Raw genomic sequence first — 22,660 nt, 5'->3', positions numbered from 1 at the left:
AATAACTGGCAGACTTTCTAAACCACTGCACCCCTGAGGAGTGGCAGACTATGGTGGGGTGGACGACTCTAGCAATTTGGCATGATGTGAACAAAGGGAGTAGAGGACAGTGGAGAAAAGCTAAAAGGATGCCAAGTAGACCACACCCTTAGATGGCCTGGGGAGGAGGGAGGGAGGAAGAGAAGGAGGAGAGAGGAGAGAGGAGGGAAGAGATAGGAGGGAGGAGAGAGGAGGGTGGAGGGAAGAGGGAGGAGAGAGAGGAGACTAATTAGGAAGTGTGTTTGGAGAAGTTATCTTTGGACTGGGCCAAACTGTCCCAGGATCAGGAGTCCCATACTCTGGCTAATTTCATTCTTGTCCTCTTGGTCAGTGCATGTGGAGATCAAAGGCCTTTCTTCAACTAGTTTGTGACACAGGGAAAATTCTTGTGATGGGTAGGGGCTTGACAGGGTCAGAAAGCATAGCATATACTTAATCTTGGAAATTTGGAATCCTAAGCAGGACTGTGTAGTTTGAAAGGAGACAGCATGGCTACACCTACCCCTGCCTGAAAACAGAGATTAGGCTCATCACAGGCCTGGTCAGTATAACCTGAGGTTTTCTAACATCAAGACTGGGTAAGAATCACACACAAAAGGATCTTTAGGAAATTCTTGTCTGGAAAGGCAGGAACAATATAGTTAGATATATTGTGGAGGCAAGCCAGCACCAAAAGGCTTCTAGAAGCTTTAGTAATAGATTTTCACTGGTGTTTTCTTCCACAAACATCTTAAAGGGATATTGACAGTTTTCAAGGATCAGGCCTGGAAAGTGAGATCGGAAGACCCATTTCTGAGTTACACCTATCGCTCTTTACTTCTTGGACTGTGGAATGGGTTGTTCGGGAAAGCTGGATGGCATTTGGTTTTGGAATATATCAAATCCATCCTCTAATGTGTTTGAAGCAAGATAACAGGATAGCTATACTTGTTCCCTTAAACTTTCCTGGCAGGGTGGTGCATTTGGCCTGGAGATATCTGAAATGGTGGTGGTGGTGGTGATGGTGATGGTAGTGGTTGTGGTGAGGCGGCATCTATCATTTATTACTTGAGGCTCCCAATGTTATAGCCATCAAGCTAACCACATTACATTATTTCTTTCAGCCTTTACGCTAAAATTAAAATACATAATGATCATCTCCACTTCATACATGAAGAAACTGAGTATTAAGAAAGGGAAAGTAACTTGCCCAAGGTCACAGCTGAAGAAGCAGAGGCACACTGGACCCTACATGGATCTGACCACAGGCTTGTGCCCTTGACCCCTCTTTTGCATTTTAAGGGGTCGACAATGCAGATATGGTTTGGGACATTAAAAATGGTTGGTGTAGAGCTAACTGGAGTCTAGATGGTATATACTTTCCTGGTTCAAAGACATATTGTCCTCATTGTGTGCCTGGCACGCCCCCCCCCGCACCCCCGCCCTGCTGCCAAGCTGTTCTACACTTAAAAGGATAAAAGCAAATAAAAATAAAACAGAGCTTCACGAAAAGGATGAAACAAGAGAGTAAAAAAATAGGCAGGCTTTCAAACAAAACAAATATAGAGCTCTCTGTCCTATTTGGAAATCATAGGAAGCAATAAAACAAGAGCTGAGAGACAAGGAGTCAAGAAGGGCCAGAGGAGAGGGTTGCCCCAGGTGAGGTCTCTGGAGAGAGCCTCAGCCAGAAGACTAAGGCTCAGTGGTGGTGAGGATGCAGATAGTGTAATCTTCCTTTTCATGGGAGCCGGCACGCCCTTTCTGACCTGTCAGCAAGCAGGCGGTTGTCACTCAACCTTACTGCCCTCGGGGACCCTCTCACCACCTCTGAATACTCTCCTCTGATTTGCAAAGGATGCTTTGCAATGTAAAAGCCACCAGCCTTGAAAAGGGCCTTTGGCTTTGATGTTTCTGTTTACGCTTGTTAGAACTGAACCAATATCTGTAGCTCAAATCATTATGTTTTAAGCCCTTGCACATTAAACATGCTTCATAGAGTTCCCACCTTCTCAATTCAATCCCAAACAACAGGAATGATCGAAACATTTTTCACATAACCTCTTCATCTTTCAGATGCATCATTATTCCCTAAATTATTCTAGCTGGAATTTCTAGGGATAAACCTGTCTTCATAGCTTAGATGCATAAGTATAAAAAGAAAAGAAAAGAAACCATATCAAATTTGCAAAGGATGCAGTGGAGGGTAGGAAGGAGAAGCAAGAGCATTTAGGTTTATTGAGTGCCTGCTAGTGACAATGACTGTACCAGTATTATCTATTGATCTAGTCTCTGTGCCTTTTAAAAAAATATCTGCTGTTTCTCTAGAGTGTACCACAGGACTTGTCACATGGGAGGCTCTCAATAAATGTTTACTGACTGATTTAATTAGATTTTCATCTAACACTCTAGGATGTGTTCTGTCCCTATTTTACAATAAGGGAATTAATACTCTGAGAGTTTAAGCAACTTGCTCAAATTCACAAGATTAAGTGGTAAACTAGGGATTTGAACCCAAAGACACATGACTCCAAAGTCTATGTTCTTTTCACTAGTCCATGCCAACTCCAGAAACAACTTGAACAGGTGGGCAAAATAGATAATCCTAACCCTGTCTAGAGATGCAGTTGCTACCCAAAGAAGATTTGGAAGATTGTAATAGACTTTTTTTTTATTTTTTATTTTATTATTATTATTATTATTATTTTTCTTAACGCCTAAACCACCTGGTATTCCTAGGTGGTCTCATATACAAGTACTAACCAGGCTTGATGTAATAGACCTTTTTTTAAACAAAAAGATAACTTCAATATAAAAACCAAGTCCTTCATTACTCCACTTACTTCTATAATATTATCCTGTACTTGTATAGCCATTTGTGACACAGACTCATCATCAAATCTGTGCCCTCCTTACTTCCTGGGGATATAGCTAGACTGCATTTCCCAGCCTCCCTTGCAGTGAGACAAGGCCATGTGACTGAACTCTAGCCATGGAGTGAATGAAGGCATGGGACACCACTTTCAGGCCTGGCCCACAAAACAGCTTCATACATCCTTTCATTTTCTTTTCTCCCTTCTCCTGTTGAATAGACAAAATTTGGAAGTCCTAGTGGTGAATGAGAATGTAAGGAGGAAGGTTCCTGGGTCTCCAAATGACCACAGAGAAAGTTATCTACCAACCAAAAACATGTGACATGAGATTTAACAAGGGTCAGGTATAAAATTCTTTTTATGAAGTCTTTGAGATTTTAGGGGTTCATCTTGTTGCAGCAGAGAACATTGTTTTACTAATAGGCCCTTTGTGATTCCAAATAACTTATCTATTATACCATTAAATCCTTCACAAATGAAATCAGAGTCATTGGAAGCTTAAGGAGTGAAAGGTGTGAAAAACCATTGAGAACAACCAAAATATCTGTGTGGGGCATTGCTGCATGGCCATAAGTACATTCATTACTTTAAGTTCCTGGGCTTAGTTTTTCCACCTGTAACTTCAGGGTGTTGGCCAGACTGTCTTTAAGATATTTTCTAATTTTAAACCTCTGTAAGTCTTTTTAGATGTTAAAAAATATGTGTTGACATTTTCAAAAATTGTGATCTCTTGACCATGAACTCCTCAAAGGTAAGAACTGTTTCTTAGTTATGTGTTTATGCCTAGAAGTCAATATCTTAGATGCTCTGTTAAATTTAATTAGAATTTTCTGTTGAAAAATTCAAAGAATTTACTAATCTTCTGATTTATTACAATGATTTCTTGATCTAATTTGGTACACAGTATCAAATAATTGAAATTCTCATGAATATTTTCATTATGCTTTACTGAGTATGATAGACTATTTTATATTCATTTACATAGACATAATCTTTGAAGAATGATTTTAGAATAATACCGAAAGCCTTTTTTTGATTAAAGGTAGTGCCAGCAGTAATTGGTATTCTGATAGCTTCATTTATAGTTCTATTTAGCTAAATATTATAGGAGTATAATTCCTACTTAGAGTTGAGAAAATGAGAGTACAGAATATTCAGAATTTTCTCATTCAAATGGTTCTTAACTTGAGGTCCATAAAAGTAGTATTGGGAAAAAGTTTAAGCAATTTTAAAAGTTTGAAAAGACCCAAGGGAAATTATACAATGATATAAAGCAGTGTATGCCGCTTTCATGAAAATTGTAGGCCTTCTGGTATTTGAAAAATGTATAGCAATTTTTTTACTATATTGGTGTAGTGTGGGGACAGTAGTCATTTCATCCTGCTCATCAAAAATATCAGATTACGTATATTTTTGATTACTAAAAATAGACATGTATTCCATTACTTAATAAATGCAGTTTGGCAGGTAAAATGTTTGAAAGCACCAGGTTTAAGGGAGGTGAGGGGCATAACAAGAAGGTTTTGGTAAAAATATGGGAACCACAATTTGATACTATAAGAGTAGAATTAAATCTAATGATGGGAAACCAGTGGAATTTAAAAATTTCTTTTTATTGGCAGCTGCAGGGGGAGCTGATAGTTCAAACACTCAACAGTCTGTTGTGGTGACCTTGGGCAAGTCACTTCACCACACTGGCCTCTGCCTGCTGATGGGTAATATGTGAAGATTAGCGAAAATGACTCTCAGCTCAGCATCAGCACCAAGGCAGGAATGCATCTGCACTCTACCAGCTTGGGGAGTTAGACTTTCTCATTAGTATCCCTTCTACAGCACAGTCAAATTCTAGAGTGAGAATGTCGTTACGGCCAAGACTTGAAAGAAAAGCCAGGATGGATAAAACAGAAACCTGGGACTTTTCAGTTTGGGGTGGGGGCAGGTGGTGGTGGTAGCATAGAAAAATAACTCTTGGTTCATTACAAACAAAATGACATCACATATTCGTTAGGGACTAAATTTTTGTTGGGAAAATTTGAAGGAACTTGTACCTACGTTGTACAACTGCCATGGACTTCAGTGGCATATGGGAGAATAGAGAGGAAGATACATCCTGACATCATGGCACCCTGGAGAGTTAAGGTTGTTATTTGTGACTTTAGCAGAATTTAAGGAGAGATGTGTTGGGAAATTATTGGTTACAGCAGGCTTGAAGGAGGTGGAGATGAGTTCATCAGAATGGTGGTGGTGTGACAAGGGTGGTCAATGACAGTAGCGGTGATGGTGATAATGGTGACAACTGAGGTGGGGTGGGACAGGGACAATGGGGTTAGGGTTAGGTGTTTAGGAGAAGCAGAATATTGTAAAAGGTGGCTTCTGGGAAAAACAATTTCTTTTCCTCACTCTTGTGCTCCCATCTCTCACTCTATAAAACCTTGTCTTCCTTTTGACAATCAAACTTCCCGATCACTTGGCCGCAGCTCAAATTTGTAAAGTCTTTCTACAAGCAATTGTCTTAGAGGTCCTGGGAATTTTGAGAGAAGATTTTCACTCATCTGGATGGATTTGGAGCAATTTAGTCTTTTTCAGAAGGTCCCATATTTTTCAGTAGGAAATTTCTCTCCCAGGAAAAATTCAAATAATTGAAGAGGTGAAGGATGGGATAAGGAAACAATCAGAGTATAGGAGGGCCAATTTTTCTTTAGTTAGACTATATGACATGGTCTGCATCCTTTATAATCATTAGTATTATATGACGGGTCACTTTCCTTCTGCTTTTTGGGGTAAAGAAATAGTTGCTTTAGCTGCTTTTTTTTTTTTTTTTAGATATATATGTTGCTACACAGAAATTCTCTCTCTCTCTCTCTCTCTCTCTCTCTCTCTCTCTCTCTCTCTCTCTCTCTCTCTTTCTCTCTCTCTTCTCTCTCTCTCTGTTTTGTTTGTGGTTTTCTTGATTTTCCCCTAGTGGAAACTGGAAAAAATCTTGAACTGAGCTGCTGGTCTCCTTTCTTCCCGAGACTGGACACCACAGAGTGACTTTCATTCTCTTCTATCAATTTGTGTATGATAGGAAGGAAAAATATAAAATTACAAGTATTTATGGTTTTTCCTTCCCTTGCATCCTAAGGTGCATTCCTTCGAAAGGAAGAGCTGTTTATTTGGTTGAGTGGGGCCTTAAAAGGGAATGTCAATGGAGAGGTGGAGAGAAAGGGCTGTAATTTTCAAGGAATGAGTGGGTGGCGTTTTGGAGGAGAGAGGAGGAGGATCCTTCCTGGAGGCGGGAAGGAGGCAGTGTGTTTAGCAGCAACACATCAGGATTTTTGGTCTTTGGGGAGAGGAGAAGAGGACAGGAGTTTACAGCAGTTACCCTGGGAGTGATCCCTGGGAGAGATGCCTGAGGAGGAGTTTAAAGATTTCCAGTGCGATGTATGTAGCAGCCTCCCTTCTGCCCTCAAGGCATTTTGGGGAAGACCATTTCCTTTCTAGTCTACTTGCAGTGAGATTTTTGTTTCTTTTAGAAGTGACACCATGCTGAGGAGGGAGAAAAAAGGTCCCTAGTGCTTCATGTGGTTAAATACCCAAAAAATAAAATCAAAGATCCTTTTTGTAATTGGATCCACCAACATAAGGTTAGTTTTGGGTAAGTCGATAGTTTTCTTTCTCTAAAACTATTTGTGGCAACATTTGTATTGTGCATAGATGGCTCTGTGGAATCCAAGGCCACATTTTATTTTTGGTCACAACATGGGAAACAGGAATGTGGAAGAAGGTGAAACAAGCCTTCAGATGCCCTGTTAAAATAATTATACTAGGAGGTGTAAATCAACATGAAGCCACTCAGCTCTGGAGCAATGTGGGAAAGGAAGCAGAGCATCACGTTTGACTTCTGTGGTTACGTCCTTTGCAGGGGTAACCAGTACAAAGATCTGGTATTTGGCTGTCCCGACTTTGGGAGAAAGGACAGAAGGACCTCCAGCCCTGTCAGGTTTTGCCTTCCCTGCCCCCACTTTGGGTGGATGGTTAGTGCATTAAGAGTAAATGTGAGAGGGTATTTGTTGAAAAGATCTTTTACTTTAACCAGTTATTCCTGTTTAATTAAAAAGAACAATATCTTGAAATAGAAGTATTAGCTCATTTTAAAGAACCCATTGAACTCTGTCACCGAGTACTTATAAAAATATATTTCTAAGGTTGACAACAAAGACATCAATCATAAAAGAACATCTCAATAGAGCTCACTATATATAAACTAAAAACTTTTGTATGTAAAAAAAAATGCCATACTATCATGTTTACAACTTATTAGTAAATGGTTCAAAATAAAAATTATATAGGTGAGGTAGAGAGAGAGAACGAATTAAGCAAATGTGGTGAAATGTTAACATTGGAAGACTCTAGGTAAAGGGTAGCTGGGAATTCTTTGAACTAATCTTGAAACTTTTCCATTAGTATGGAATTATTTCAAAAGAAGAAGAATTTAAAAGATTAAATATTGCCATAAACAAAAAGCAGATATACATACTAAATGGGAAAGGTATTTGTAACATTTATGATAGACAATGAATGAATTCCTTAATATATAAATTACAAGAAGAAGACAAATGGCACAATAGAAAAGTTAAATGAACAGATAAGTTATAAAAGTGTCCAACCAACGTGTGTGTGCATGTGTATGTGTGGTCTAATTTACTATCAGTAAGGAAAAGTAAGTTTTGAAAGGCTGTGATAAAATTTTGCCTAACAAATAGCCTCTTCAAAAATAAACTCCCAAAAAAGTCCAAAGTTGGACGTATATGATGAGATGGATGCAGCACTGCCGACGGATGTCTCACCTGGTCCAATAATCCGGCTACAGTTTGGCAACCTAAATGTTTTTTAAAGATGGTCAGCTCCTCTGACCTATTATTTCCTTTTACTTAGTTGAATTTTATCCAGAGGTCCAAAATTATGTACAATGCAGTTCATTATAACATTACTTAAACAACGTAATATTAAATACCTGATGAACAGGGACTACATCACTGCATGGTAGATTACTAAATAGACGTGAACAAAATCCTATTTTAGAAGAGTGTTTATTGGCAATGGGAAATGTTAATGATACGTACACTGTTAACATTGGTTTTCTTTGAGTGGTGTCATTTTTGCTGTTTATGACTTTCTGATCCCACAAAAAGACATTTTACGTAGATTTAGGAAGTAAGAGCAACTGTGATTTCCTTTCTGAAGGAACGGCATGGTTGTCGAAAAGCAGCTGAAAAGCCTCAGGAAAACCAGGAGAATCACTTTTGAAAAATGACATGGGCTTTATAATAAAATATTGCGTTTTCCCAACTTAAAAGTTTTGTTTGACTCTGACAATTTGTACATCTGGGTAGTTTCAAAACACAAACTCCAGGATGCCCTTTCTCTTTACGCCCAACTGTCAATATACCCATTATACAAATAGGATTTATAAATCTTTAAATTTAAGTATAGATAATCTAATCTCAAAAGTAGAAGGGGAACTAGAGATAAACTAATCTCACTTTCTCATTTAATTGACAAAGAATTCAAGATCGAGAGAGATTAGGTAACTTGCTCAGTTACTAGCCTTAGCGTATAATGAATGGCTTCTACAAATAATGAGGAAAATATAAAATCCACAAAGGGGAAGCTGATGATAAATATGAATAAGCGAGTTGCAAATGATGAAAGGCAAGCGGGCAATAAACATGTAAAAATATTCAACCTCAAGAATAATGGGAAATGTAAATTTAAAAAAACCTAATACTTCATTTTGCTTACGAAAAAAACCCAAACAAGCAAACATACAAACACTCTGAGGGTCACACAGTGAAAACAGCGAGGCAACAGCTGAGAAAGCTGTCATATCCTTGCAAACATCCCTCCTCTGCTACCTGGGATGCACTCGATAATAATGCCTTAAGAAAAAAGAAAAAAGAAAAAGACAAACATCGCAACAGGGCTAATTTTAACTATATGTTCATTTCATAATGCCAGTTTCAGTGCCAACATAATAGATCCTTGTTTGGCTCTTCCGGCACATTTAGAGGAGTCTGAGTTCTTAGCTCCCTTTTCAACCAAGGCCAAAAGCCTCTAATTTTGCTACTTAACATTTTAGGTATTCATATCTTAGAACAAACTCCTTTATGCTGTGAATCATAATTTTATGCAAAGTAGAGCTCATTGTAAGGCCATAAATGTTAGCAGAATTCTCTTCCGATTACCTAGGAAGCAGCACTTAATTCCAGACTAATAAAATATCATATTAAAGCACCTTCTTACTTTCCTCTTTAAAAATCACTACTTTTCAATGAGTGATTTCATACAGTCCTAATTTCAAATTAGGTGGAATAAAGCAATGAGAAAATTTTGGCAAGATCTGACTCTACTGTAGCTAATATTAAATACCCCCCCCGCCCCAAAACCAATTTTCCACTTGAGTTAATGCAAAGTACATAACTTTTATAAGCACTGTGGCTGAAAGAGCCTACATACCAACAAGGTGCCTCTTTTATTTGAAAATGCTGGCTGGCTCGGTTTAAAAAAAATAGATTCGATATTCTTACTCCTGATCATTTTTAAAAAATGGGTTTTCTTTTTATAAAGGTTAGTTGATTTCCTGTATTGCATAACAATAATATTATCTATTATGTTTTTTAAAGAAGAAAATATGTTTGCTAAATTATGCACCTAAAGCAAGAACTTAGTTTCAATGTCTTACAACTTCATCGTGGTCTCCTTTTAGGTTTCTTAAAATAAACATGTAGCCCAGGACCATAGCAAAAGAGAGAGGAAAAAGGACAGTTTTATTTCATCCACAAACAAGGGAGTCTAATGTGATGATTTTCTCAGCTGAGCCCATTAACATATATTGAGCATATGTGTATACGGAGTAGATTTCTTTTGAAAATAGAACTACCATTAGTTTCTACGCTGTGAAGCAAATGCTAGGAAGGCATTGGGAGGCAGCTGGGGTTCCAGCTCAGCCTGCAAGGAAAGCATCTGGCTTCCACAAGACTGGCTGAAAGCTGTCTTAGTCCAGAATTGTTCTGGAGTGAGCCCAGATTCCTAGCTCAGTCCTGGAGATGAGCTGAGTTGGTCTTGGGGGTTCTGCTCAACTATAAAGCGGCCTGAACTATCTTGGACTCTAGAATAGGGGTCAGCAACGACAGTCCTTGGGTCAAGCTGGCTTGTTACCCCTTTTGTAAACAAAGCCAAGCTCATTTGTTTATATATAGTCTATGGCTTTTCATGCTACAATGAATTGAGTAGTATGCAAAGCCAGAGATATTTACCATCTTGCCCTTTAAAAAAAATACTGACCTCACTCTGTAAGAACCTGGGATGAATGGTCACTACCACACTGTATCTAGAAGAAACCTCAAAGCAAGCAAAACCGGTGTATCGCCTACTTTTATATCAAGTTTTACTATTTTCATATGTCTCAGTAGGGTATGTTCTTTGAGACTATCTTTGGAGGCTTTTTCAGGGGGCAAATTATCATGGAGTAGAGAGCCACCACTGTGTAGCACTTGATTCCACACTGTCCTTTATCAGAGGGGACACTTTCCCTACATTCTGCAGTACTGCTATCTGACATCTGTGTGCTCATATATACCAGTGGCTGCAAAGAATGAGTGAAGCTTCTGGTTGAAATTTCTACTTGTAGCAGCACAAACATGGAGGCATTGCTAAACCTGACCTAGACAAATTTTCCACTGGATGAGCAGATTTACGACACAGAAGTGAGATTTAAATAAAGAAGAATTCTGGCCAGTGGAATAAAAACAGACAAAGGTACATTTTGGTGCCTGTTAACGAGAAGTCAGATGAGAAGATGAAATGTGATTCTGAGACCTTCACTTCTTATGGGCGTGAATCATTCTGGTGTTTCCAGGAACTCTATTTTTTTGTTGCACTAGGAACTCAAGTGTAGATGGGTAGAGAGGTAAGGCGGTGACACTGGGGACTGTAATGTGTCAGTCATTACATAAGGCTTGTAAAATTAGGTTTGTAAACTTCCAGAAGGTGGAGCAGCAACCTTCAGTTTCTCAAGTCTACCAGGGAATGGATTCTGGGAGGAATTGTCCTGCATGTTTAGTTTGTCACTGGGTAGAGAGGTGACATGACTAGATTATCAAAAGTCAGGGTGTTCCCATGACACTCTGAATTCTGTCTATGGGTATCTGCCCTGCTGCCATAGTAGCCAAAAGGGCCGTCATGGGCTTGGTTCTGGGTTGGAACCTGGATAGGAAAAGTTGTAAGCTGACAGTCCATGGGTTGGTTCTGGTCAGCAGACACTTTGACTAGTGCATGAGTTTTTGATATTTTTATACATTAATTGCTTATATTTACAAACAGTGATATTAAAAGTTGGATTTCCAACTTCTTTTGAAAATTCGAAATCTCTGGACAGACTGGGCTTTATCTCTGTCTGTCAATGAATGTCTAGAGTGGAGGAATGGATTCTCTTCAGAGAGAACCTGGGTTGTCCAGCTTTGTTAGTACACCCAGTCTGTTTCAGGCATTGGTGTAGCTGCCTGGCCCCTGAGGCCTTTGAGTTTGCAACCCCTGCTCTATGTGTTACACAAAAAGTTCGTGCTAATGCAAACTTATGTTCCTCAAGGTCATCCTATTTCTCCTTTGTCCCTTGCTAAGAGTTTCTAGCTTACTTTACTTTATGCGATCTAATCACATTCCATTCTGACTCTACTGCTGAACAGAATAAACAGCCCTTTTTGGGGGAGACACCTAGACTCTGTGGTCTGTAAGTATATAGAGCCGTTTATTATATTGATTTGAATGGCTGTAAAGATCGAATGTATTTAGTATGTGAGGGTGATCTTAGGATGGCTAGAAACTAACCTTTGACGGTGAATTATCGTATACCCCTGCTCCCCCATGTTTGCAGTAATGACGCATTTCACAGTAGCTGAAGAAGGAAGCACATTTGCAAAGACGTATTCGCAGGATGCATTTTCATTTAATAACACTTGTTGGTTTTGGAAATAATTGTTGCGAAGACTCTCAGATTGATCTGTTATAAACCCTACATTTCTTTTTAAGTGGAAGAAAGATGGAGACACACAAAGAAAAATTTAAAAGTATAGATACCTGTCATACTGTTGGGAGTCATAGGTTAGTAATCATTCTGGACCCTTTTTTTCACTGACATCTCCTACAAAGAAAAAGACAAGAAAAAATACCACAGGTTATAACCTGCATTTTCCACAATGTTTTTGTTCCAAACAATATCACATGCATTAATTAGCATGGGTGATCTGTTACTCTCAAGTCAGAATCAGGGAAATTGAAGCATAGTTGGGCTTATGATAAGTGTAAGTTTACAAGACCTTTTACTTTTCATCTCAGGGTTCCTTCTATAAATATGTCTTTAAAATAATATTTTATTTAAGATCACATGTCTATTTTTGATTTTTCCATTTCAAGTTTTAAAGAAAGCTTCCAGTGCACCGACTTGTTGCTTTTCCCCAGAGTGGCTAAGATGTATTAGCATCTTCAATCTAGATCCTTGCCTCTCAAAGTGCGGTCTGTGGGCCAGCAATTTCAGCATCACTTGGGAGCTTGTTAGAAACAGATAATTTGGGTCTAACCTCAAACATAATCAAATCTGCATTTAGACAAGATCCACGGGTGGTTCACGAGCACTTTAGCAAAGTGTCGGATGCTCTGCTCTAGAGAACAGAATCCATATTCTCATCTTCCCATTTGTGACTTTCTCTCAGTCAGTGCTGAACTCCTCCCCCTCCCCGCTATATTAATGAGATCCAAGAGCAACAGAAAGACTTGGCCGTTAGACCAGGGAAGGAAGCATGGTGGATGTCGGTATCCAGAGGTGCCCTAGCAGAGGGAAGAATGTTGAAGGATGTGCACAGTCGGATATCCAGATGACTGATGAACGTGGGTCAGAGTCTGTCAGAATACAGCTGGAGATAGAGCAGAATTCAATTTCTTTTTCTAGAAGAGCCTTCTGAGTTCAGTGGCGGCATGGTGACTTGGGAATAGTACTGAAGTCCAAGACATGCATTCCAGGGTCAACGCTGCCACTTACCAGCTGTGGGGTCGTGACAAGTAATTTCAAAGCGTTAGAATCTCTATTTCTTCACGTGCAAAATGAGGAAAATAATACTTGCTCTACCTACTTCACAAGGCTGATGTTTCTGAGGTTTAAAGATGGTATGAGCGAAAGGGCTGGGTAAATCATATGCACTCTGCACATAAAACCAATGGAAGAGGAGGAAATACATTGATGTTAAATAACTGGTGGGAGAAGAGGAAATATGTAGATTATGTTTAAAACAGGGATTTGTATATGGCCTTTCATTCTGTCTCATGCCAATACTGCAACACTGAATTCATACCTTGATCATCGTTCTTGTCACACCTGTGGTAATTACATATTTGTGTGGTTACCTTTCCCACTAGACTATAGTCTCTCTGTGGCAGGAACTGTCTTTGTCATTTTCATATCTTCTATGTTGAGCAGAGTATCAGATACGTGATAGGTACTCAACAAATATGTTGAATAACTGAATAAAATAAAATCAATGAAAGTTGATGTGGCATGATATAAGCCGTGAATTGGGATCTGGAAGAAGAGATGTATATTAACTACTAGGCAAATGCATTCTTGCTGCTGATTCACATTTCAAGGGTCACCAGTCATAAGTCCTCTGCTGCATCTTCACACACCTGTTCAGCTGGGTTCCGAGTGAGAGGGAGCAGGTTCTGAGACACCTAAGTTGAAAGCTCAGATCACACTTACAGTCTTGAGTGTCCAGACTCTGTTGCTCTTCTCAGAAGCTAAGATGCCATTAACTGCCCCCTCCCAACCTATGACAGTGACCACATTTTCACATGACATTGTCCCTGAATGTTCAGAGCCAGTCACAGTGCTCTACCTTTGGCCAAGCTGGTTCAAGACCTGAGATGATAAGATGCTTTTCAGGAATTTGGAGAGAGCAAGAAAGAGAGTGGTAGGGAGGAAGGAAAAGAGAGATAGAGGAAAAGTTTACTAGTCCCTCTCTGGTGGCACAATTTATGAGAAGTTAAAACTCTAAAACTGTTTGAGGCCATGTATCTCTCAGCCACAGGAAGAAGCCTGTCTGAAGGTGAGAGAGAGGAGGAATCTGACATTCACAGAGAACCTCAGGTGAAAACCCCTTTCAGTTCTCCCCCAGAGTCCAAGCTGTATTCATCCCGATCCTCCAATGGTTTGGCTCCTCAACCTTTCCTGAGCAAAATACTCCCCATTTTTACATAAGCTGATTCCAGTCAGGAACATGGGTAACTCCTATAAATTATGCTGGTTTTAAGGAGGGGACCAATATGATCCAATTTGCGTTTTTAAAGCTTCACATCGGCTGTTGAGTGAAAGCAGACCAGTCAGGGGGCCACGGCAGGTCTGGGGGAGAGATGAAGGTGGCTAGAACTTGGGTGGTGGCGGTGGAGGTGGTGAGAGGGTGAGGGACTCAAGTGACATTTAGGAGGTGGAAATACTAAGACAGTGATAAATGTGATAGAGCATTTAATGCTGGGATAAACACAAGAGATGCAAATAGGTTAAGACCAGAGGCTCTCAGGCCTCAAGGGATTTATAATCCATTTTACAAGCTGGATGGGAAGGCAGAGCCTATTGGCAATCTGTAGCTAAAAATAAAAGCCACAGAGGTCCTGGGCCAAGGGGGCGGTGCTGAGAAACACTCAGGACTAAGCCTTCCTCTGGGATGAAAGGTGTAGCGCTCAATAATAAAAGCCCAAAAGGGACAGCAGCTTGTCACAGGGTATATGATCTGGGGGGGTGGGGAGGGGCCAGGAAATGGCTGCATGAATGAAGCTACAAATGCAGTTTGGGGCCAGATGGTGAAGGGTCTTGAAAGGTTTGCTATAAAATTTAGACATTATCGTGTGAGAAATGGGGAGCCATGGGAGATCTTTATGGGCATGAGCCTATTTGAGAAAGATAACTCTGCCTCAGTGGAGGCGGACTCCTCAGGAGGCTCACCCTTTGGTGGCACCTCGGCATGGAATCTTTACTGTTTTCCAGCTTTAGTGTTCAAGGTCACAAAGCTAGACTAGGGCCAGAGAGGACACCCCGAACTCCATCTTGTAAAGCTCCACTGCATGCCTTTCATCCCCTTGTGTTACCTTTTTCCCCAATAGAAACTATGACATTGAAGGGACAACTGGAAAAAATACCCCTTGAAAAATCTTTCCATATGGACCTAGTGAGGCACTGCTTACACAATCTAGACATAATTAAAATAAAATACCACATCGCCCCCATGTCTCTACATCTGCCTTTTCTGGAGAAAATGATTGTGGTCTTTGTAAGGCTACCTTCATTAGTTTGCTTCTCCTTGGCTCTCTCAGGAGAAGGGGCACCAGAGCTTCACGTGGCCCATTGTGTCACAATGGTGGGATACACAGAGTTTATGTTAACGCTTCAGCCAGTGCTTCACGGGCGGTGGGGTGTGGTGTGGGTAACTTTCATAGGCAAATCTCTTGGTTCAGTTTAAAGGGTCAGATGCTCAAGTGTGAGGCTATTCCAGACTCTGAACTGAGACCATTAACACCGGGAAGCTCTCAGAGGAGGGCAGGCCCACCCTCTCACCTGGCACTGAGCAAACGTGGATGCTCTCCACCTCCTAAATAAAAGGATTGATTTTCGAGGTTGTGGCGATATGAGTGGAGAGCATAGCTTGGGAATGTGTCTTGACGTTGTGTTTACACAGCAAGCAACCGTTTTGACAAAGTTTATTGGATATTGTGGGTTATTAGCCACTGTGGGAGGTCATGAGATGGGGCCAGAGCCCCTTACCCTACTCGTCCGCACTTTGGCTTTGACACTGCTCTGTCTGTGGCATCTGAAAACACAGCTGGGTGGAGGCAAATGGCTGTTCCCTCAGAGTGGGCTGCACCCCACAGGAGGAGGACAATGAGGTTGTGGATTTCTGTTGCGGGCCTCTTACCCTCACATTGAAAAGCGCCCCTCTCTCTCCTGAAGTTTCCCTTCTATCCTCTTTCCCTCAAAGGGAAGAGCCCATTTACCTCAAACCTTTCATCTTGACATTCGGGAAACATTTTTAAGAACAAGTTCAACCCCAGGTGTGGAGGAAAGACTCCTAGACTGGGAGTCATTCTAGATGGTTTTGAGTCTCAATTCAGTAGTTTGAGTCTCATTGGATAGGTTCCTCAACTCTCTGAGCCCCATTTGTGAAGTGAAATCACAGTTTCTAACCTTTAGGTTATGATGAGGGCAAAGAGAATCTGAAAATGCTTTATAAATTTAAAAGTAGAACCCCAGTGTAAGTTCCTGGAAGATTTCTTCATTATTGTAGTCACTATTATTACAATCTACTCATCTCCTGGCCAGCCCCAAACATGCCTAAGGTGTGTAAAACTGGAGCAACTATCTGCCCTCCACTTGAGGTGTCCTGGGGTGGTTTCAAGACTCATAACAGCACAGAAGCCCAATTTCCCTGGACCCCATCATCATAGAGATAAAATGGAAATGAAACTGCTTCTCTCTACTCTGCCATTCTCTTCTTCCCAGACTGAATTTTACCTTCGTGAATTTTTTCCCCTTTCAAGATCGCCTTTCATGTTCATTTAAATTTGTTGAGGGGCAACGAAGGTCGGGTACACAGATGAATTTGGACCCAATTTTATAGCATTCTAAATACAGCCTGAGTTGTCCTTCTCTGACATCTTTGCATTTTAATAATAAATCTAGGATTCAATGAAGTAAATATATAATGGTTGAATGTCTGAAGATAGTGATAACTTTAGAACTCAAATATTTAAGAGAACAGAGGCAAGGTATCTTCAAATCATACCACATACGATCCACTTTTTCCATTTAATAAAACTAACCGTATTTGGGAATATAGTATTAAAAAAGTAAGAAAAAAAATTAAAAGCCAGCACAGTTAGATTGGGGATGGGGCTAGTTAAAAAAACAATAAGACTCTGAATTAGTTAATAAGATGTAGAAAAATAGTAGTAGCTCTGCGTTGTGCTGTGGCCCACGTCTTAATCCTAGTGGATCACCTCTTAGAACAGAAGGCAGAGTTGAAAGTCCTCTGCTGGGTATGGTAGGAAACTAGGGCCCCACATAAGCAACATCAGCGAATGACTATTGAATGGCAAAGCTATGAATTTCATTTCAGATTTCCGGCATTAGCTGTAAGTGTTTTGCCTTTAGGGAGTAAGATAATACAACCAGGATCTGTGGTTGAATTTGAGCTTAATTTGCTGTGGCTTAATTTTGTTCTTGGTCATGATTAATCTTTACTTTCAGCCGATCCACTCTTTGGAATTCAAGTTCAACAACAATCTCATTCTGGGGCTCACTTCCATTCTTTCCTTTAACTTACGTCCATGCCAAATCATTGTCTCCTTCTCTCCCTCTTTCCTTCTCTCTCCCAGGCAAAGTCGCCATGGCATGGAAAGAGTGTGGGCCTAGCCACTTATCAACGGAATGACACGGGAGATGTAAAGAACAAAGGGTTGGGTTCCCAACGTACATATAAGGCCATCCACCTCAAAGGGGAATTTATAAATTAAATAGGATAAGCGCACTTGACACATGGTAGATTTCTTCTGTCTTTGCGTGCTAGATTCGGGGGCTACGATGTGAGTAAAATCATGTTTCTGCTTTGAGGACTAAGTCAACAGTGCTGGGAGTAGGGTACTTAGGGTTGGAGTGGGCTTTAAAATAAACAAAAAAGCCCTCTGCGAGTCTCAAATGATCTGCCACTTTAATTGACTGTCGCACTGAGTGAAACTTGGAACAATTTTTAGCCACATAATATAGTGATAGAAAAGTCAAGATAAAAACAGCCAGTAAAAGTTTTATGAGGCTATCTCTAAAAGAATCCACTTGACTGCTTGCTATGTTTACAGTGCATTTTCCTTATAGCTCTACAGGTGGGCTCTCTTTCTCTGCAGTGGGACTATCATCTCCTAATGCTTCGAAGAAATGGAAGCTAGCTAGTCTTTTCAGAGGAAGCAGATGGGTGGTTTGAGGAAACGTCTAAGATAGCAGGAGAAACAACTTCAACAGATGGCCTCTTGGCCAAAGCAAGTGGTTGAAACTGACTCTACTGACACCTGGTGGAGAGTAGGGTAGCTTTCCTGTGCCAAAGAAAATAAGTGTGTGCGTGCGCGTGTGCCTGCTTGTGAGTGTTTGCTTGTGTGTTTTGAATGGACTTGAAACGCCTTCATCATGTCAGAGGAGTTAAATAACTCCCGAGGAATGAGTGTACCCTGCAGAACCACCAGATGCCTGAATGTATAATTGTGGTCAGGTGACTCACTGAGACATGTGCATGAAAAACAACGAATGAGAATGTGAAAATAAAACATTAGGAGTAAATTAAATAATTTATTACTAATTTCTTAAAAGTGTTTGATGACAAATAGGTCAACAACAACAAATAAGAACCCACTCCCTTCCCCAACCCTTATGACAGGTTCATAAGAAAAGATGCTACTACTTGACCACAGGCCAGAGCTATCTCCATCTCAGGGAGATGGCATTGCTCAGACTGAGCTAGTGCTTTGCTGCCTCTGGAATCTGCTGTAAACTCCGTATAGATTTTTAACCCTGGGATAAAAAGAATAATCTTCCTAAGGAGGGGTTGTGAAGACTGCTTTGCCCCTAAAATTCCTTGAAGAGGAAAACAAAATTCTCTTGATAAATATAGTTGTAATTGTTTACTACTTCTTAAATGTCAAATGGCGGTGGGGGAGGGGACTACACTCCAAAAATATACTTCCTGAACTTTAGTTTCCATTTTCCCTTCGTTGGCTTCTTGTCTGATGCTCCTTGATGAAGGTCCCTGTCACTAACTTTATTGGCAAATTTCTATGGTTTCCTGTGAGGTGTCATGAACATGCCACAGCACACACACAGCCTCGATGGTGTCTTTTAATAATGTTTTAAAGGTGATTTTCAGGAATGTACCAGAACAATTATTAGTACCAATTTGTAAGAATTAATTCATTATATTTAGGTCATAAAGAAAGGGCTGGGGCACTGAATAAAAATGTAGGCTGTTATTTTTAAAAAATCACAGAGTTAAGGGTTAAGTCAGGGAGCTGAGCTGGGTAGATCTAGGTGGCTTGAAGGTAAGAAAGAAAGAAGCCCTAAGGATTCATGTAGTTTTCTTACAGTTACCCCCTACCCCCCGACATTTAGGTTAAACTTAGAATGTATATTTCCTTAAATGTGCTGGCTCATATACATGATTCTGACCAGAAAGTGTACAGTCAAAATACATTTCTTCCTGGGTATGGGTGATTCTATAACACAGAGATTCCCAACTTTCTCAGTTCCTGGCACCCTTAGTATATCAGTAATTTTTTTTTTTTTCACAGTGACCTCAGGTCAAAGGAAACATTTAAATGTTTTATTTATTAAGTGCTTAGGTCGAAACAGCCTAATAGTATGTTTGTGTGGTGTCTGACAGCTGTTGTTGGGTTTCTCTCAAAACTCAAAGACATTCCATTGAGTTCCTATGGGTTTGCTGGGTGCCTTGATACAGAGCTTGGGAACCATAACTGTACCAGTTTTGGGAAGTAATGAAAAGTTCAAGGGTGTGGTTTACATAATCTCATTTCACCTCTCACTCTTTGTGAGACCATGGCCACATAATTTGGCCTTTCAGCTTCATACAGCTAAGTGAGCCAGCCTAGCATACGACTGTGGAGTAGAAAATAAGAGAACGAGACAGAGCAGCCTTTTCAGGGTATAAGCAGTCTTCAGAATAAACAAAACTTGACCATCATTGGAGTGCTTCTTGAGCCCTATCATACGAAGAGAGTGTGATGAAGTCTCTAAAAAGTAAAAGAACAGAGCACTTGCATCGTCTAAGAAGGGGGATGCAATAAGTCACGTTACCACTGGGAATTACAGGGATGCCAAAGGTAGGAGAGAAGTTGTCCTGACACTAATTTCTTAGGTGAAAATCTGACAAATGAGCATGAGATGTTAAACATGCAAGAAGACTTGTATAAGTAGATCTATAAACAGCAGGTTGCCTGCTTTTCTGTTCTGTTCTCTTTCTGACTGATATGTAGCAATGAAGTGACGTACAAACTAAACTAGTGGTTCTCAAACTTTGGCAATCCCCTGGAAGGCTTGTTAAAACAGAATGCTGGGCTCCACGCCAGACTTTCTGATTTAGCTAGTCTGGGGGTGGGGTGGGTGGGTCTGAGAGTCTGTATTTCTAACAAAGTCCCAGGTGATCTGACTATACTTTCCAGGAATCACATGTTGGGAGCTGCCAGGCTAAATGGTTTGGGAACACGTTAGAGGAGCTGAGGTACCATCTTGGTAGGCTACACTTGATGCTGGACAGGCATCCCTACTTCTCCATTCCTGACCAGCATGGCCAGCCTTGTCTAGAACATTTCCAGTGAAAAGGCGCTTACCAAGGCATCCAGCTCTGTTGGTGACTAGTTACCTTCTCCGATGGCCACTTGAATTTTAAGTGGGTGCCCTTGAATTTGGGACCCTCAAGTCTTGCAGTAATAAAGTGATGAGACATGATGTGTTCTGGAGGTTTGCATTTTCAAAAAAGTTAGCTGTGCACTCTGTTAACTTATAAGTTTGGGGCACAATTATAGAGCCTGTAGGAAAAGTGGTTCGTAATCTCAAGGAGGAGGTTACTGCAGAATCAGCGGAAGAGACTTGCTCACTGTCTTTGGGACTAGGCCCAGGCATGTGTACCTAGGAAAGGTTTCCCAGCTGATTCTGTTGAGAACTTCTGCTCATAAGAGAAGTGCCAAGTCTGAGCATGAGTGTGGGGATAGATCACCCTATTGTAACTCTCTTACTCCTGAAGCCATTCACCTGCTGGTATGAGGCCATATACATGCTCATTGGTTTGGATTTGCTGGACATACCCCTGCCATTAGTATGTCCTATCTGACTTCTATGGGTCTGTAGAGAAATTTCTTCCCTTGCCTCTTGCCACCCTTCCTTGGGTGTTGGCAAAATCATGGCTGGCGTGGTTTATTCAAAGCACATTGCTAATTAAAAACCATCAGCTATGTACCAGAGAACACGTTTAAAAAGTGGTCCATGTTCTAGTATCAACAGGTCAGTTGCAGCTGACCAGTGGACTTCAGTACTCAGTCCACACTCACCCTCCTCTCTGTCCCATGTCATTTCTTTAGAGCAGGGTTCTCAGGGTGTGATTGCCAGATCAGTGTCAGCATCACCTGGAAACTCTTTAAGAAATGCCAGTGCTTATAGGCTCACCCCAGACCCACCGAATCAGAAACTCTGCAGGTGGGGTCCAGCTGTCTGTGTTTTAATAAGCCCTCTGATACATGCTGGAGTTCGGATGCATGCTGGAGTTGGGAACTACTGCTTCACATAGTACTTCTGCACTTCCCCGCTCATTGCCACAGATTAGAAGGTCTTCCAAAAGCAGGGACCTCTGGCCTTCCTCTCCCCACCACCCGGCTCAGTGATCAGCACATAGCAGGTACTCAAGAAACATTTGTTAGTTACTGAAGCTAGGGCAGCTCTACTTCCTGGTCACAAGAGTGAATAAACACTCCCTCAGCATGCCACCTCTGAGAGGCTGCCGACCACACTGCTTCTAAATCGGCTCCTTTCTTATGGGTTGTATTTTCCATATTTATAAATCAACTTTCACTAAATCCTCTCCAAGATTTTTTTTTTTTTTTTTTTAGCATTCCTTTGAGCTCAGGAAGCCAAAAACAAGATGCAATATTTTAGCCAGTGTCTGTTTCCTGCTGGGGGGAAGGGCTTTTCTGCATAATTCTTAAATTCCATGCTCCCGGCATCATGATTATTTTCTGAACAATAGAATGAGATTGCTGATTCATGTTTGGCTCACGGCTCCAAGCATCTTTTTTCCTGCTGTACTTGTGCCCATGGAACGCAATAATGTTCTATTCATCCCTCTGAATTAGAAATGCCAACAGCTCAGATATGCAACCGAAGGGCCCCTTTCCCCTTTGGCTTATTTAAAGCCTTCCCACAAATAACACATTTTGAAATATTATACGACATTCGCTTTGAGCCATTTTGCTTGGGCAAGGACAGTTAGACCTTATCTTTTTATCGGCAGCTCCCTGCACAATGCCTGGCATACTGTAACTACAATTCTCAAAAAATGCTTATTTGAATGAATCACATACCCACTTCCTGAGGTTCCAGCCTTATCCTTCTCTTCTGGCCCGACACAGTACAACGAGCCCTCCTTCAGGAGCATAGAGAGAGCCCGCTCACATGTTTGGATCCAGCCAAAGAATGGGATTGAGCGCCTCAAAGTCTGGTGGTCCAGGTGTGCTCCATCCAGTCCTATCCCAGTTGGCACACCGTCTGCAGTGCCATTTCTGGCCTTGCTGCAGCAGTGAGATCTCTGGTCCCCTCAAAACAGCCTTGCCAATAAGCTTTGCCAATAAGCGGTTGCGGCCAACTGTGGGATTTTGTTTCCCAGCTACAAAGTCAAACAGGTGAGACTACTGAGTGCTCCTGAATCTCTAAAGGTCAACCTGAGCCGCACGTGCGAATCGCTTGGGCAGCTCTGCAAAGTCTAGTGCCCAGGCTGCACCCCAAACCAATTAGTGTTTTGTAGCTCAGGCCTCAGTTTTGTAAAGCTGCCCGGGCGATTCAGATGTGTAGCCAAGGTTGAGAACCACTGCCCTAAAGTGGCCTCTAAGATAGTATCTGGGACGTGTCCCTCTTTTGCTCTCGCTCCCTT

General features: G+C 41.0%; 1 protein-coding gene across 12 annotated transcripts in view; it reads right to left on the bottom strand.

Annotated features, from left to right (window-relative positions):
* The window catches only part of THRB (thyroid hormone receptor beta), a 305,448-nt gene that overhangs the window by 61,004 nt on the left and 221,784 nt on the right, over positions 1–22,660 (bottom strand). For 8 of the 12 annotated variants that reach the window (XM_039836740.1, XM_039836743.1, XM_039836739.1 and 5 more), the window contains one exon: positions 12,006–12,069. The exons of the other annotated variants lie outside the window; for them this stretch is intronic. In XM_039836740.1, the coding sequence (XP_039692674.1) occupies positions 12,006–12,027 (22 nt within the window). In that variant the 5' untranslated portion in view covers positions 12,028–12,069. The remainder of the gene's footprint in view (positions 1–12,005; positions 12,070–22,660) is intronic. 12 annotated transcript variants of the gene reach the window in all.

This window comes from Pteropus medius, unplaced genomic scaffold (assembly GCF_902729225.1).
Source record: "Pteropus medius unplaced genomic scaffold, Ma_sr-lr_union100, whole genome shotgun sequence".
Taxonomy (NCBI): domain Eukaryota; kingdom Metazoa; phylum Chordata; class Mammalia; order Chiroptera; family Pteropodidae; genus Pteropus; species Pteropus medius.
This window is presented reverse-complemented; position numbering and strand designations above follow the sequence as displayed.